The 18,023-nt window shown below is 38.3% G+C and overlaps 1 protein-coding gene across 1 annotated transcript in view; it reads right to left on the bottom strand.

The window, feature by feature from the left end:
* The window catches only part of PHLPP1 (PH domain and leucine rich repeat protein phosphatase 1), a 158,030-nt gene that overhangs the window by 52,502 nt on the left and 87,505 nt on the right, over nucleotides 1–18,023 (bottom strand). The window contains exons 3-4 of the mRNA XM_029283251.1: nucleotides 17,531–17,656; nucleotides 3,537–3,703 (exon numbers count right to left, since the gene is read on the bottom strand). Coding sequence (XP_029139084.1) covers nucleotides 3,537–3,703; nucleotides 17,531–17,656 — 293 coding nt within the window. The remainder of the gene's footprint in view (nucleotides 1–3,536; nucleotides 3,704–17,530; nucleotides 17,657–18,023) is intronic.

Raw genomic sequence — 18,023 nt, 5'->3', positions numbered from 1 at the left:
ACTTTTTTTCACTGAAGAATCGAAGGTTCCAGGATGAAGCTCCAAATAGTTTTCCAGACTTTTCCACACATATAATAAAGAAGTACTGGAAGGAGTGAAGCTCAGGCCATCAATCATTCTAGGAGACAAAATGCTATTTTTCACCCAAAGATATTGTGATATGATTACTACACTCAAGTTGGTAGCTGCCTTAATCTCAATATCCAACAGAAAGAGAAGAGGCACCCAACCGAACTTGAACAGAGTGCTGGAGTGAGTTCCATAAAATAGCAGCACAGGAAATCAGGAGAGGCATGTCTGAAAACTTTGTAAATTGCAGACTGATTGAAAACCTGATGGTGGCATAACAGGGCCTGTGGTTGATCACTGAAAAGTAAATCAAGACTCAACTACACAGCAAAGTCTTTCTTAGAAAACAAGCTACTTAGGAAGCCTATTGAGTTGTTTTATTTAGAGATCAATTGCCCAATATGTAGTACACACTTGGAGAAAAAAATAAAAGAGAGGAGGAACAACAAAAAAAATAATTATCTGGGCTATATAATAGGCCAGTGGTGGTGAACCTATGGCACAGGTGCCAGAGGCGGCACTCAGTGCCCTCTCTGTGGGCACGCGCGCCATCGCCCCAGTCCTAGGCCTTCAGCTGGGTTTTATAAAACCTTTTCGCTTTAGGCCTCCGCTGCCATGCACAAAAAAAAAGGTTCAATCAATCAGTCAATTTCAACTTCTCACGGGGAAAAAAAAGATCTTGCAAAGTTGGAATTGATTGATTGAACTTTTTAGTCCCACCCAATCTGCTGTTACCACCGCAGCCACGCCCACCCAATGGGCCACACCCACCTAACGGGCCACACCCATCCAGCACCCGACGATGCATAAGTGGGTTTTGGGTTGCAGTTTGGGCACTCGGTCTCTAAAAGGTTCGCCATCACTGTAATAGGCTAAACAAACTATTCCATGTTCAGACAGCATATATGTCGTCTAAGTTAACAAATGCCAGTGTTAAGTGCTTTTACAGAAATAGTAATTGAGCAGAACTTAGCAACTCTTCTGGAGATTCTGTAGAAGCAGCTAATAGAAAGGATATGTTCTCCTCAGCTGACGTGCTGGCACAATTGGCTGATAAAAGCACTATTAAGTCACCACAAAATGGGCAATGCGGTAAGCCAGGTGAGACTGAATTGATCCCGCCTTCCAAATAGGAGCAAAAAAATGATCTTATAAAGAATCATGTCTCCCATTTAAATCCTTTGATGGCAAGGATTTTTTTTTATCCTGCATCTAAACCTGAATACAGCTGTCCTGTACAGGATGACATTATTAATAAAGTACTGGCTGTGATAAAGGGTTTTCCAAACATGCCTCCTTTACAGCAATACTGGAACATTTATTTATGTTTGCTTGCTGTAAAGTCGCAGGCCAAAACATCAACATAAAAATTAAAACAAGCTGCATGAAGGTAATTTGACAAATTTGTGATTTTGCATGTATCAGAGCCACCCCCCAAAAAATGCAACAATGCAAAATTTTATGACTTTCACAGAAATTTTACCAAAGTGTTCACTTAGTAAAGAAGCACATGATTTACATTTGCTTTCCTTTTTCTTTGCAGGGGGGGGATCAGGGATCCTTATTTTCTATTAGGACTAAAGAGAGCTGACTGAGATATAAAGCAATGTCTTGATGCAGATCTCCAGAAAGACCAGAATATAAAGTCAATATGACAGATGCAGAATTGAGACCACTGCAGATGTTATGCTGAGTTGTCCTCTATACCATGCTTGGTGTTCAGAATTAATTTTAGCCTTCATTAACATTGGCATAAGCTAGACATGTGCAGGGCTCCCAAGATATACCTCAAAAGAACTCTAAAGAAAATAAAGGCTAATTGTTTCCTATAGAACAGGATAGTCAGGGATGTATTAGTAGATGGATTAGATTGTCCCTCTGTACATTTAGCCATAAGAAGCAACTAGATGGCTTGTGTCTATATGTACAGCTTTAGATTACACTGTATTACAAACGGTATTTTAACTACTACATTGACCTTCCCTAAGAATATAGTACTTCTGAGGTATACTGGAAAACTTCGACTTACAGCCACAGTTGAGACTGGAAGTTTAGTCATAAGTCATTGCAGTCATAAGTTGAGTGATCACATAACCTGACTCAATTTTAAAACTGTTCTTACAACGGTTAAGTGAATCACATGGTCATTACTCTGAATCTAGCTTGTTCAGTGGGTATTTATTGCTGGAAAATGGCAAGAAACGTTGCAAAATGCAATCATGTCACCATGGGATGCTGCAATCAGTTGTAAATGTGAGCTGGTTGCCAAGTCAAGATGCAATCAAGTGACCACATGGGTGGTGTGTCATTCATAACTTTGAGGACAGATTGTAACTTTTCTTGAGTCTGTTGTAACTTCCAAGGGTCATTAAGCAACACGTTGTAAGTTGACGAATACCTGTATTCCTTTCCTGCTGTCTCCAACTAAGAATGGTAGCTGACACACTTACAAAGAACCATTCTGGTCACTGAAATCTGGTTGTTAACAATCTCATCCTACTCAAGTTGAAAAAGAATTCAGTGTTAATTTAAATGACAAGGCACAAACCACTAACTGCTTTCCTATGTTTGTTAACTATTATAGCTTATTCCTACATTTTATGTATGTTCTTGCCACTAGTGAGTCCTGTGGCTATACTGAATTATTCAGTGACAAAGTTGAAGTGCGGTCAACTAAAATCAGTACATGTAATTAAAAGGAAGTTTTTTTCCCTCCCTGGGACAGGAAGAAGCTTTAATCCTCCCTTCCAGTCTGAAGTGTACTTTCCTGGCAAAAACCACTTGAAGTGATCAGAAAGATAATTAAATCCAACTAACCTTCTCTTCAATAGTAAACTCTTTCCAAATTACATCACAAAAAATGCATATACTATTAGAGGCAGCTATCTGGATCCAGTAAAGAAGGATTAGGCACTACAGTCTGTGTAAAGTACAGGCACAGAACTTCAACCAAGATCCCAACTAGCATTCAGGCTTGCAAGCAACCATGTGAATAGCTAAAGTCTTTAACAGAGACCCCTAAAGGAAAGTAAATATTTCATATGGGAAAATAGTTGATTTTCTATCTTTTGCAAGTAACCAACACAATACAAATGAGCAATAAAGGCATACACAGGCAAGCAGTGTGGCAAAATCTGTCACTTTGTTTTGCAAGTATAATTCGGTTGAACATGGTCAGTGGATTATTGTGGTGTTCTCTTTAGTCTCTACCCATTTTTAACAATGTGTTCTTCCCACAAATTCACCCACTGTAAAATAGTCTTGCATCACTCAGTTCCCACGATACCATCAGGTTATGTAAAATGGGTTGGGCTCTTGAAAATCACTCTGGGCACACCCACTTAAGGTTTGGGTGAAACACAGAGAGATAATACAGCTAGAAACTGTTCAGGCATGGTTTAAGAAAGTTTAAAGCAACTGCATTTTTTTTCCAAGGGAAAGTGAAATAGATTAAAGAGCTGATTTACCTTTGTAGATCGTCAAGTCCTCTGACCATTGATGAGCTAGGGTTCAGCCTTAGGAAATTTTGCTTCAAATTGAGATGAGTGAGGTCCTGGCTATAAAAAAGATTGACAGGCATATCCTCCAGGCTGCAACATGAGAGGTCCACTGAGCTTATTCGCTGGGATGCAATCTAAAAACAAAGCAAACCAAACCAAAAAAGAGAAGAAATAAAAAATGCTTATTGGCTAGGTAAGGATTCTTTTCTGCTTATCAAATTAGTTCAGCTATGAAAGCTAAGTATGTGCAAGGCTATTTTCAGAAAACAGGGGTGGGTGGGAGGAGAGTGTCTCCTTAAATATTATTCTTTCAATAAATTCTCATATTTATTTCACACTTTCTTTTAAGTTTCTCTATAACTGTGTCCTTCTGAATAGCCAGTATGTGTTTATCAGCTAAAGGTGTCTGCATGCGGGAAAGCCAAAGGAGATTAAAATGATGGAAGGAGTGTCATATTATTGCACTGCTAACTCCATCCCTTTTGCATATGTGTTGTGATATCACACATGTAAAAGGGGGTGGTGCTTTGTATCCTATGGATGTCCCAGTAGAAACATTTCTTTTTCTGCAGTTGTCCCTATTCTGCTCAATATACTTCATCCACTCAAAGATATCCTACTCCCTAGAAGAAATTCACCTATCATCTCTTGTTGTTTACACCTGGAAATGTATTTCTGAATGCAACAAGCCTCCCTTGTTTCCTGTAAGTTCCTCCTTCAAGCTCATTTTGTTCAGGAACACTTTAGGTCAATATCCTATCCTGTCTTATCATAGCTTATCCTATCCTATCCTACAGCTAAACAAAACAAAACACATATGAATGAAATAATCACATATACTGACTTATCTATGCGTCCTTCTTTCCTTTCTCTTGTTTGTGTGTAGTTTTTATTAGAAAAACCCATGAGTTAGGAGCTTGGGTTTTTTTATAAAGCGTCATGTATTTAGATCATTGTACAAAAGTAAGGGAAACCACAAGTGTAACCCTACAATATTGTTTCCTCATCCAAAAGAAAGCAGCTTTATGGATGAAATTGCAAAGAAATCCAAAGTGTCCTTTATTAAAATTCCATATACTATATCTGTTCTGTGTAGTTTTTTCTTTGATCAAAGAAAAATAAGCAGAAAAAATATAGACGCACTCTGTGTAGCTAGAGGCTCCCAAACAGAATCCCACGCATTGAGTTTAAAGAGTTCTTCAACTATCATGGGATTTCTCTAAATAATGAGAAAAGTATAGGCCTGGCATTGTTTCCAATACTGGCAAGTCCTTGACCTGAGACCACAATTGAGCCCAAAATTTCCACTGTTGAGTAAGACAGTTGTTAAAGTCAGTTTTTTTGCCACACTTTATGACTTTTCTTGACACAGCTGTGAAGTGAATCAATGCAGGTGTTAAGTTAGTAACATGTTTGTTAAACGAATCTGGCTTCCCCATTGACTTTGCTTGTCAGAAAGTCACATAAGATGATCAGATGACCTCAGAACATTGCAACCGTCATAAATACATGCCAGTTGCCAAGCATCTGAATTCTGATCACATGACCATGGGGTTGCAACCTAAGTGTGAAAAACGGTCGTAAATCACTTTTGTCAGTGTGTTGTTAACTTCAAAACGTCACTAAATAAATGGTTGTAAGTTGAGAACTACCTGTACTATTTCTCTGGATTCTCTCCTCCAACTGCTAATAAAATCTAAAGGAATGGCATAAATTTTAATTTATTTATTTATTACATTTATATGCTGCCATCTTGCTATCCAAAGTGACAAAGATGGTTAGATAACAGTGAAAGAGCAAAACAAACCCTACAAAAGACAGCTTAGCTATGATTTCATGAAGCACATGAAATACATTAAAACACGGAGAAGATGATTAACTATCATACCAGCAATTATATTAGTTTATTTCCAACTCAGTTAATGACAGAGTAATAAAAGATAAAGTAAAAAAAAGAGAAGATTCAGCACCACTGCCTGGGCACTGGATATTTCTCTACAGCAAATACCAGTAATAAGTGTAACGCTGCTTCATGTGTGCATCAAGGGAACATAATTAATCTGATTTATTATCGTCTCCAACTTTGTTACTTGGCTCAATCCTCTAGCCTTAACTAAAAGCTGAATACAAATAACAATTTATTGCAGAAGCCACACAATGATCATTGAAAGCTACAGAAATGACTGGAGGGATTTTGTAAATGCTCAAAACTGCTCAAAATAGTTCCTAGAAGTTGAAAATGATTTAGTGGCATATAACTAATCCAACGACAAGTATGTTTTAGCTGCAGCATGATAATATTCACTAAATTGTGTTCACATTAGAACCAAGAAAGGGGAAAAAACTGGAAACCTAATCCAGTACGGCTTGGAGGACCAAAGGTGAAGACACAACATTCATAATTCTATCATCTATCTATCTATCTATCTATCTATCTATCTATCTATCTATCTATCTATCTATCTATCAATCATCTATCTATCTATCTATCCATCTATCCATCCATCCATCCATCCATCCCCCTCTTGGGGTACATAAATTTTTCAGCTGCATGTGAAAATGGCGGGATGAGAATGGGGATTAATGCAGAATAGGTGGGATGTTCACGTAACTTATAAAACTTGAGGTCTCCAGAATATCTAACACAAATGAATAGGGCTTTATAAGTTCACAGACTATCTAACATTAATTAACAAAATGTTATTATGGCATTGTTTTTTAATTATTCTTTGCCCTCAATATTTATAATTCTGTCAAACAATGGGCTATATTATCTGTATGTGAGCACATGCACACTCTCAGAGAAATATGCTTAAAATTAAAGAAAATCTTTCTTGAACCTGATAATGTAGTTTATATTAGACATAAACATCATGCTGCAGTCAGTGTGTTAGCCTTTAATATGCCAAAGGGATTCTTTTTTCTCTCCAAAAGCAACAATCAAGGATGTATGCCTTTAGCAACAATCTAAGAATGATCTTTAATACCATAAAATTAAGGAAGAAGTTCTAATCTTGGGACAAGGAGTTAAGATTTGGTGACTCACAAAATCTTCTAAATTGGACTTAACTTTGTGTATATTTAGATTCATGTGTTGCTTACTGCACAAATTCTGTACAGCAAAATGCATTTTATAGCTCACATTTTACTGGTATTACCACTACTTACTAAATTATTAATAGCAATAATCAATACATTGTGATTGTTACTAAATTGTAAGACTGTAACTTTAGTACAATATTTGTTTAAAGAATGCAATTTTAAAAGCTTAATCCTAGCATTGACCCAGCTGATAGGAATAGCTTCTAGATTAGCAGATCAAAGCTAAGCCACAAGGCCCCTCTCAAAACCCAATGAAAATAAAGGTTGTCCTTGCTTAGCAACCCCCATTCAGCAACTGCTCGAAGTCACAATGGTGCTGAGTGAGGAGATTTATAGTTGGTCCTCAAAGTTGCAGTCCTCCCACCATGCCTGCAGTCACGTGATTCAAACGTTTAGCAACTACTACACAATTACAATGGTCACGGTGAACCACAGCGCTGTGATGGTTATTTGTGACCTTTATGACTGGCTTCTGAGAAGTAAAGTCAATAGGGAAGTCATCGGCCATCAGAAGTCACAATCACTTGACGTCGCACTTAAAGACTGCAGCTGAAATGGCTGTTGTAAGTTGGCACAGTCATGTGATTTTTACTTCACAATCACATTGCATAGTGACAAAGTTCCTGATCCCAATTACAGCTCGCTGAGGACCACCTGTAAATTTGGTTCAAGGGCCTCAACATCTAAGATCTACAAGCATTCTTACCTTCCAGGAAATTAAGGAAGCCAAAAATTGCCCCGTTAAAGGCCAGTTTTAACAAGACTTTTAAGTGAGAAAATGTTAAGGGTAGCTTGACAGACTCTAGCCATGATTTGAAGTCTAGAAGAAGTTGATGAGATATTGCAGAACCTAAAGGAATCTCTAATAAACTTGGGTAGTGTTACTGTGAAGGTTCTCAGAACTTTACAACAGGACTGTAAATCATGAAACTGCAAGGCTCGTTATCTTGACTTTAAGTAAATTTAGGGCCACTGCTGACAAATCATAAAATTGCACTGGCAGTTTTATGGGTCCAAGCAGAAGCATCTCTCATCTGTTTCTTCTGTGACAAAAAATGATTGAAAGGTAACACCCAGACATTTGAAATCTTTTCGTTTGATGAAGTACTCCGCCTGATAAACCCCCAACTATGGCAACATTTTGCTTGTTGCTTGGTGATCAGCACTAATAGTTTTAGGGTAGCTAAAGACCACTTCTTCCTTACTATTAAACATGTGAAGCCCTTGAAGGCTCTATCTTGGGGCTGTCGGTGTAGTAGAAACCATACCCGCAATACAGGTAGTCCTCGATTTACAACAGTTCCATTTAGTGACCGTTCAAAGTTACAACGGCACTGAAAAAAGTGACTTATGACCTTTTTTCACACTTAACAACCGTTGCAGCATCCCCACGGTCCTGTGATCAAAATTATATGCTTGGCAACGGACTCGTATTTATGACAGCTGCAATGTCTTGGGGTCATGTGATCCCCTTTGGTAACCTTCAAATGATGTCAATGGGGAAGCCACATTCACTTAGTGTTAGGGTTATAAACTTAACAACTGCAGTGATTCACCTGACACCTGCAGCAAGACAGGTCGTAAAATGGGGCAAAACTCCCTTAACAAATGTCTCGCTTAGGAGCAGAAATTTTGGGTTCAATTGTGATCGCAAGTCGAGGGCCACCTGTATTGGCTGACACAGGAATGGAAATTCACATCATTGGAAGAAATTGTTTTCTCAATAAAGCTGATGAATCTAGAAATCTATAATAATAATGATGATGATGATGATGATGATGATGATGATGATGATGATGATGATGATGATGATGATGATGATGATGTTGGAAGGGACCTTGGAGGTCATCTAATCCAACCCCTGCTCAGGCAGGAAACCCTATACCATTTGGGACAAATGGCTATCCAGTTTCTTCTTAAAAACTTCCAGTGTTGGAGCATTCACCGCTTATACCGCTTATACCGCTAGACATGTATAAGTCCAATAGAGGATTGCCTTCTGGCATATATTATACAATTTTTTTTTCAACAGGCTATTTTGAGTAAGGTCAGTGATTAGTCATGTGATTAACCCTAACCAGGTGGGTATGTCCTAGAAAAGGAATCGCCATCCTATCCATCAGTGTCCCTCAAAAGATTACAAATTTCCAGTTATTCCGTTCCATAACAAACAAAGCCACACTGTTCACTTGACATTTTTACTGCAGTGGCTTACTGAAATGAGGATGCAATCAAGCACAACATCTAAAGAGGACAGGAAGAAAAAAAGAGGAGCTGAAACACTAATTGCTTCTCAAGCAACACCCAGGGAGAGCAAACAAGAATTCATTCCTTTACAAAGCTTAATAACTCAGAACCAGCTGAAACTGTTTTTGGTTTGCTTATTTTGAAGCAGGGTCACAAAAACCAGTAATAAATGGCCTTCAAGTCTCTACCCTAGAAAGGCAAAAATCTAGATAATATTAGAAATTAGAGGTCAGCGATAGAAGTTGACCTTTCTACAACCTCTTCATGGCTTCAGCTTCGTGGTCTCAACAGCCTTGTATGCATTCCTGTATTTTGGAGGACAAGAAAAGATAAAATAAAATAACTAAAAACATGGATGTCTGTAGGATTCAGGGTGGCTCAGTTTCTTTCCCCATTATCTTGTACACCCGATTTAAAGAAAGCTGCCCTAATTTTTTAAAAATCGGTTACCTTTGATGTCTGAAGCAGCTACGTTATAAACCTCTTTTCAGAGCTGAATATTTTAGTTTGCCTTGAACTAGGTATGGAATTTGAATATTTTCCAAATATTGTTGAATTGCAAATCCCATCATCTCTCTCCAGGGGCTCTGTTGCTAGGGTTTGTAGGAACTGAGAGTTCACTCCATCACTAATCCACTGTTTCTTAGTTTAGATGTCACGAGTTTAAGAATCCAAAGTAAAATCCCACATGAACAGTCTATCCTAAACAGATAAAACTAAATTTGAACTTGGTGATAGCATTCTCAGTTCAGAGAGACATAAATCTGATAGACATCCAGGATCTCAGCTCATCCTTAATTGCGACTTACACTATGACACCTTTCAAGTGATGTTTAAGGTGGCAAAAGAGATTGCTGACAGGAAAACAACATATAACTTAGGTTCAAGCGAAGCATAAAAGCAAAACCAGTACTTTAGATTTTATAATGGCGTTGCCTCTAATGCATAAAGAAATCTCGTATCACAAAAAAACCCACCCTCTTTGAACCCTTTGTATGTGCTGCAGGATTACCGCCCCAATTAGAACAGAAAAGTGCAATTTGAAAACAACAAAGTTAAAAAAAAGGCCAGGAAACAAAAGCAGTCTTTTAAACTAGATAAATATTCTAGCCAATGCGCTTTTCCTTTGTACATTCTGAGATGAAGCAGACAAATCAGAGCTACCATTTGGTTTAGGGGTCCTATCTATGGGGAGTCATATCCTTGCTGTGGACCTTTTCTTCTGCACTACCTTCTTGTAGAAGGATGATTCAGTTGAGATATGAGTTAATCTATCAGTGTTTTATAAAGCAGGACATAGAGGATTATGCAGCAGCCCTGCAAATGTCTTGGGAAAGGGGTATATTATTTTATGTAGTAGTAATAGTACCAGCAGCAGCAGCACCAAGGTCAGTAAAGGTAGCTTCTAGGGCAGGGGTGTCAAACTGCCGGACGCGTCACAAGGAAACCACCCCCACCCCATTGCCAGCAATGGGAAAAAGCTCCGATACGTCGCGAGTTTGACATGTCTGTTCTAGGGGACTGAACCACGATTCCCTGAAAGATAGACTTATTCAGAATCTTTAAGGCTTATTGCAGACCTTGGTACCCCTTGTCTGAAGAAACTTTGTGGTCGAGGTGGAGCCCTTGAAAAGACACTAAGTATCAGAGCTTCAGCCAGGAAATGGTAACCGAAATGGTTAACAGAGTTCACTCAAGACCTCTTCCAGCTCCTCAGGAACTGGCAGTGGAAGAGCTGAGATAAATGTCGTTAATTGCAGACATAAGTATTCCTAGTAATTCAGCAGATAGTGCTGAAACAAGAAATTCAACCTGACATATATAACACCTCCTAGCTGTTAAATTTTAGGTTTCTTTCACCTGTCCTAAAAAGGCTATGGACTTCCTGCTGCTTGTTTATTGACCATGGACTGTCTTTCAATAAAGGTTGTTTCTTATCTATCTATGGCTCTTAGTAGCTTCAGCCTCTCACCAGGAGACTGAGATTCTGAATTCCTCTGTCTGCCTCAGGGAGCTCTCGATAACTTGTCTAATGTTCGGTAAATGCCATCCTTTTTTAATTTGGGGTCGGAGCACAAGCCGGAGATGTGCAAAGGCTCTCCTAGTCACAGTTGCCTTATGTATCTTTCAAAACACGCACACACAGAACTGATAGAGACATAAATCTGATATAGATAGATAGATCTGATGTAGACAGATCAGAGACAGATAGCCAGTTAGTCATCTAAATGTTAATTATTTCATGGAGGGCTTCCCAATTTTAAAGTCTAGAACATTTGTGCCAGAATTGGAAGGGAAAAGTAACAGCTGCAGTATAGTAGTAACTAAGACCTGTGAAGATGATGGCAGAACACACCTCACTCATCATTATTCACACTTTTTTCTTCAGAGAACAAAGTCCCAGTATTGAATGCTTGACATAAAAGTATTCTACAATGCCTGCTATTCTGTACTTCTCCCCCTTATATTCTCAATGGGCAGCCTGCAACAGGCTATGCATGTAAATATGTGGTACGTGCCTAGGGAACAAACATCTAATTTCAGCCTTTTCAAGTAAGTGAATAATTGTTCAAGTGGCAATACTTGGAATTCTGCATAATTTATGTTGTCTTGTAGTGTAACAGAGGACAATCAAGTTGCTGAGTACTGTATCTTATTCGCACTTTGTGGAGCTCGGGTACAATGTTATGAGTTTTATTCTGTGTATACTAATATTTTCAGAGAAGAATAATGAAAGGATTACATAATGACTCCCTTCTTCTAATTTGTCTGTGGTATTTTCTTTCCAGTTTCAATTAACCTGTTTAACATGATGTCTACATTCTATTGAACATTAATTATCACATTAACTATGGTAGCTTCAACAAGTAAGCTTCACAATCCATCATGTGAGGTTATACATGGCTTGGTTTAAAAAAATAATCAATATTAAGTACAGTTTGTCAGGCTTTGAGGGGTGAAAGAGAAGTAGATAACCTAAGCCAGCGGTGAATGTTTTCATATTATTTCTCATGACACTCTCCAAGAACAAGGATTGGACTTCACACAAGTCCAATCTTCCCAAGAGTTTTTTTTTTTTTTAGGAAATTTATATGGCTGCCTACTTGCTCACAGTGACTCCAGGTGATTTACAAGCAATAAGAACACATATAAAAAAATTAAAATAAAAAAGCAATAACCCCTCACACATCCCCAGCAATAACAAACAGTCAAATGAGGCATTTGATGGGCTCCATCCCACTCTTGGGTCCCCAGGGCCGCTGGCAAAACCAAGTCTTTAGGGCCTTATGAAAGAATGTCAAAGTGGGGGCAAGTCTAATTTCTGAAGGGATGATGTTCCAAAGGCAGGGAGCCACCATGGAGAAGGCTGGGTCCCGCCAGATATACCTACTCTGATGTCGGGGTGGATGTGACTGGAAAGAGATGGTCCCTCAGATAACCTGGTCCCAAGCCATGAAGGGCATTAAAGGTGACAACCAGCATCTTGAATTGCACCTGGAATCAAATTGGCAACCAATGCAGTTCCCGCAGGAGAGGTAACACAGGTATATATCTAGGTCTGCACAAAACTATGCAGGCCACTGCAGTTTGATCAATTGGAACTTCTAGATACTTTTTTCACTCTTGAGTTTTGAGGTAAGTTGCCTACAACTCCCAGTTAGTACTGTGAGACTGGCAGAAATGAAGCTCAACACACCAAAAAGGTAACATGTTGTAGAAGCCTGATTTAGCATACTATATCATTTGGTACAATGACTCTCAGACTGGGCTTGTGAGTTTATAGATAAATAAAACTTGTGCCTAGGCCAAATTCATCATTTAACATTTTAGAATATTATCCCCCACAGATTTCTAATGCTAACATAATTGGGGGGAAATGCACATATTAATTGTAAGTTGTCACTTACAGCCACATACATGAAAGCTAACGAAACACAGCATTATAAATTGACAGTGATATATGCTTTATCTTGCATTGTCAAAATTCTCAATATCACTAACCGCCAGGTTTTTCATAAGCAAGCATTATAATGAAATGATCTTTTTTAAAAAATCCTTTTGCCCCAGTAACCAGGGAATTACTCCCTTGAGAACAAAAAAAAAATTAATTTCTTCCACTTGTTCTTATGTAATGAAAATGAGTGACTAATAAGTGATCCAAGGATATTGATATTTAGCACTATCAATTCATGTCTTGATAAGCAGTTGATCTGCTAGCAGAATCAAACTAATTAAAATGTCTAATTAGAAAAAAATCAAAGAACATCCAATTAGATTAAATACAGGTTTTTTTTTCTCTCCAAGTAAAGATTGATTACTGGTAACATTTACGTTAGTATAGTAAGTAGCACTATTTTTTGTCAAATTGTAATAGTTTAAATTCTCCTAAACTTAGAAGACGATAATTCAAATAAGAATTATTCCAAGGGAATTGATTTATTTTCCTTTCCTTTTCTCTTTTATTAGAACTAGTAGAATAGATGAATTATTCATCTAGCATAATTATTTTTATGTTATACCAGTGCCCAACTGTGACCCATTTTATCCTTCGGTGGACTCTCCTCAAATTATATCTTAATATTTCAACCATGGAGGTGAATTCTTTTCCTCCTGTTAAAGAACAATCGTTCATATATTCAAAGCATTTGCAGAAATGAACGTTCAGTATCATTTTAACTTTGCTAATTTGCAAGGCAGCACAAGCAACATGAAGGCAAATACATGAACCCACTTTTTTTCATTTACCATTGTGGATATAATGTGGCTTATTCAACAAGCCATGTGAAAATATCCTGGTTTAGCACTACGTGTGAACGCAGCATGAAGAAAATAATACACTCCCAATGTTAAGTGTTTAATTTTGTTAAGAATGCTGAGAATACTCCCTTCTTATAGATTACAAATTTGAAATAAAGAAAAATGTATTATTAAAGGGAGTGAAAGTTATACAAGGGAGGAGACAATGATTGAATCACACCAGAAAAATATAGTTGCATATGACAGAAAGAATTCATAGAAGAAAATACTATTCGATCAGCCAGAAGAACATCACATGTCTATACAATGGAGTTATATTGAAATTTTCACAATGGAAGATCAAATAAACAAGGAACTTTGTGGAATGCTGACCTTTTTGGCTGAAAATGGAAAGAGCTAAAATGTTTGTTTTTAGGCTGGATAATTTAAAATGTGTTGAATAAGAGGACCAAGGGATTATGTTTAAGAGAGAGGAGGGATAACAGCTTTGACTGTGGCTGCTGTAATGGTGGTCACTACTCCCTTCATTTTTTTTTCCTTTTAATAGTTTTGATTCCTGCAATTTTTTTCTTTTTCTTTCCTTCTTTTATGTATTTATTTTTATTTTATTCAGGTAAAAATTCTCAATAAAGATTTTTTTTAAAAAAAAAGTTACTTTGAGAGAATATTGCTAAAAACAATATTCCATAATACCAAGAAATGTGTTGCTGTTCTTTTTTTTCTTTTTTCTTTAAACAAAAGTCTTAAAAGTTTGCCTATTCCTACACTGGCTTACACTAGCAGATTTATATATCTCGGCATTCAAAAAGAAGAAGATGTTGCTGTGATTACATAACAAAATGGGCTTACACTGGCAATTTCCCAACCCAGCTGAACAAAGAGAAAGCACAGGATGGTACCAAGTCATCTTGTGCAATCAGGAACTTAAAAAGCTAGCAACTCCCAATCCTTCTTCCTATACTTCTGAATGTCAATATTTGCCTTACTTTTCAGTGCATGATAGTACAATTAATTAAGACAACTGCTAACGCAGAGACAGGACAGCCAGAATTAATGTACTGTAGCCACATATTTATATCTTGTGATTCTCCTGAGGAGCTTAAAGCAATTCACACAGCAGTACTTTCTCCAATTTCCCCCACTTGTGAGGCAGATTGATCTGAGTGATAACTATTGGCTGACAGTCACTTGATAGGTTTCTATAGCTGAGGTGGATTTGAACCCCAGTCCTAGCTCCCCACCCAACAGCATAACTACTACACCATGCATTATTCAAGTCTATCCACAATTCACAGCTACAATATATTCTGGGCAATGACGAAGGGAAAGGAAACGAAAGAGATGGAGAATATCATGGATTGTTGAAGAGCTTTCACTTGCAACTGAATGCAGGTAATCCTTGACTTACGACCGGTTGCTTAACGACCATCTGAAGTTATGACAGACTCTTCCGAACAAGGGATTTACAACCCAGTTTCAAACTTCCTATGTTGCCCCCCCAAAACAAAAAGCCATGTGGTTGCATTATAGGCACTCAGCAAGTAGCCCTCCTTTATGGCTGTTTGCAGCACTGGTGTTACCATATATGACCATGGTTTATGATGTTTTTGCCAGAAACTGGTGTTTACTTCCAGTTTTTCGCAAAAATTGGTCCATAGCAAACAATGGATTTGCTTAATGACTATGGCACTTGCTGAATGACCATGCCATTCACTTTATAATTGTAGCATTCACTTAATGACACCCGCAAAATAGATTATAAAAACTGGCCCGAATACAAATTTAAATATGTCACATTAAGATAGCTTTCACTGCAGGAGGAGTGAATTTATATGTACTTGCACACATGCTAATAATTTTTTTCAGGTAGATAAGCAGAAAACTAGCATTTTCTGAAGCTGTAAGGTAAAGATTTCTTATTATTATGGGCAATGTAACTTAAATACAAACCTACGTACATTATTTTACTCAGATGGTATTAACACTTTCACATAAACTATTCCTATATATGAGAGCCAGTTTGAACTATATTAAGGAATGAGCCGTGATGATGCAGTGGTTAGAATGCAGTACTGCAGGCTACTTCTGCTCACTGCCGGCTGCCAGCAGTTCGATTCTCACTGGCTTAAGGTTGACTCAGCCTTCGATCCTTCCGAGGTCGGTAAACTGAGGACCCAGATTGTTGGGGTTAATATAACCGCTTAGAGAGGGCTGTAAAGCACTGTGAAGCGGTATATAAGTCTAAGTGCTAGTGCTAACTGCTAAGGAATGAGGTTAGAAAGCAGGAGACTGTAAGTTTCACAAAGTCAGCTGGGTGACCTTGAGCCAGTCACTCTCTCTGAAGCCTTAAGAAGGAGGCATGTTTTTTGAGGTTTTCACGGGTGTTTATATGTGAGTCTTTGGTCATTCGGGTTTTCTCCCGTGTAAGATTAGAAGTATCATAGCGACGTTTCGATGAAATCACATTCATCATCATCAGGCTTGTGCTTTTAGCTTTGTGCTTCTCAGAGTAATATGAAATGTCTGCTGTTTCTTTCTTTTAACTGCCAGTGGAGTTTGAACTGAGGGGGCGGGGACTTGGTCGTGTTCTGAATGGGTGGACGTGTGCTCTGATTGGTTAAGGAACTTGGCTGCGCTCTGATAGGATGGGGGGTTAGCTGTGCTCTGATAGGCTGGGGGAGTGTTCTGTTTGGGAGGGGTTTTTTTTGGGGTTAGATTGGTTTGATATGAGATGGTGAGATTCCTTGTTGCTGCCTGGTCTCGAGTTTGAGGTCGTGTCATTTCTTTATGGTGGATGTTAGGATGTCCATTGTACAGACCTTACCCCCCCAAATTTCACCAATTACTACATCGACACCTTACCTAATATTAAACACCAACATAGAGTAGTAGACACACCCTTTGGGTTTGTTTTTTGTGTGGATGTATGGTTGTGACATCATGTGTGGTATTTGTGAGTGTGGGTCTGGTGTCATTTTTTGTGTTAGGGACTCGTTTGCTAATAAGGGTGGGTTTCCAAATACCTCCCGCCTACCAGCCATTTGGAAACCCGCCCTTATTAGCAAACGAGTTACACGTTCGCGTAGCCAGATGCAGGCACTCAGAGGCTGCATATAAGTTCCTCCCAGGTTCCGCCTTTTTTGGACCCTCATGATGTCGGGAGCACCCGACGAAAGCTCGGTTACTTTGCATTTTATTAAATGTTTTTAAATGCTTTTAATGCTTTTAGACGCTTTTAAACACTTTTAATTACTCTCTTGGTGATCAGTGTTACTTATTGTCTTGTAATATACACATACATACATATATGTATATGTATATATATACACAGACACAGACACACACACACACACAGCTACATGATATTAGTCATGACGAATCATATAAATTGCTAAAATTGGCTGGTATAGTATAATACTTATATGATTATTTGTCATATTTATAACACTACAAGTGGTAAGCTAAAATGTCCTTTGCCACGTATTTAATTAAGCAGCTTTTTTTTTAAACTATTGTTTCTCAGTTTCCACCTTTGATATATACCAAGAGTCTAATTATGTTAGGCAATCTTAAAAGAGGATTGCCTTCCATGCCAACTCTGTCACTCATCCTGGTTTCTTCACAAACAAACCATGAGTTCTAGTCCCCCCCTTAGGCATGAAAGCCAGCTGGATGACCTTGGGCCAGTCCCTCTCTCTCATTTCAACTCACCTCACGGGGTTGTTGTTGCAGAAAAAACAGGAGGAGGAAGGAGTGGTAGATGTGTTCCTTGCTTTGAGTTGTTTAAAATAATAATAATAATAAAGGCAGGGTATAATAAATACCAGTGATCTGAATAACTACAAAAATATTACCTTTGAAGCTTGCCGAAGCCACCGCAAGTACTCAGTAAAAGTGTCAAAGCAGATGTAGTAACTCTGACTTTGAGGTCCAGATGAGCTAAATGCTAAACAGTGCTGGTGCTTTTTAACTTCTTCAACCTGCATAGGGATGAAGGAAAATAGATATATTTTAAAAAAACATAATTTCTAAGCCAGAAGTTAAACCTCTAAAATATTAACTATAAAATACAGTTAAGAGAAAAAAAATCCCGCAAGGATAAATAGGCTGTCAACATAACAAAAGAAATGTATACATTTAATAATAGAATATGGAGACTTCCGGTGGCAGGCTACTCCGTTGGACGCAGCTGTTGCTGCCTCCCGCCTGTTTCTGCGTAAAAGCCGTTTTGACAGCTTGCATCTGCTGTCAAACGGCTTGAAACCTTTCCCCTGGGCATAGGGGGATGGGTGAGCTGCCCGGGGTAGGAGTTGAGTTCCCGAGTCGTCCCAGGTGGACGATGTAGGT

The sequence above is a fragment of the Protobothrops mucrosquamatus genome, unplaced genomic scaffold (genome assembly GCF_001527695.2).
Source record: "Protobothrops mucrosquamatus isolate PMUCROS unplaced genomic scaffold, P.Mucros_1.0 scaffold43, whole genome shotgun sequence".
Taxonomy (NCBI): domain Eukaryota; kingdom Metazoa; phylum Chordata; class Lepidosauria; order Squamata; family Viperidae; genus Protobothrops; species Protobothrops mucrosquamatus.
Note: the sequence above shows the minus strand (reverse complement) of the source record. Positions and strands in the feature narration are given on the sequence as shown.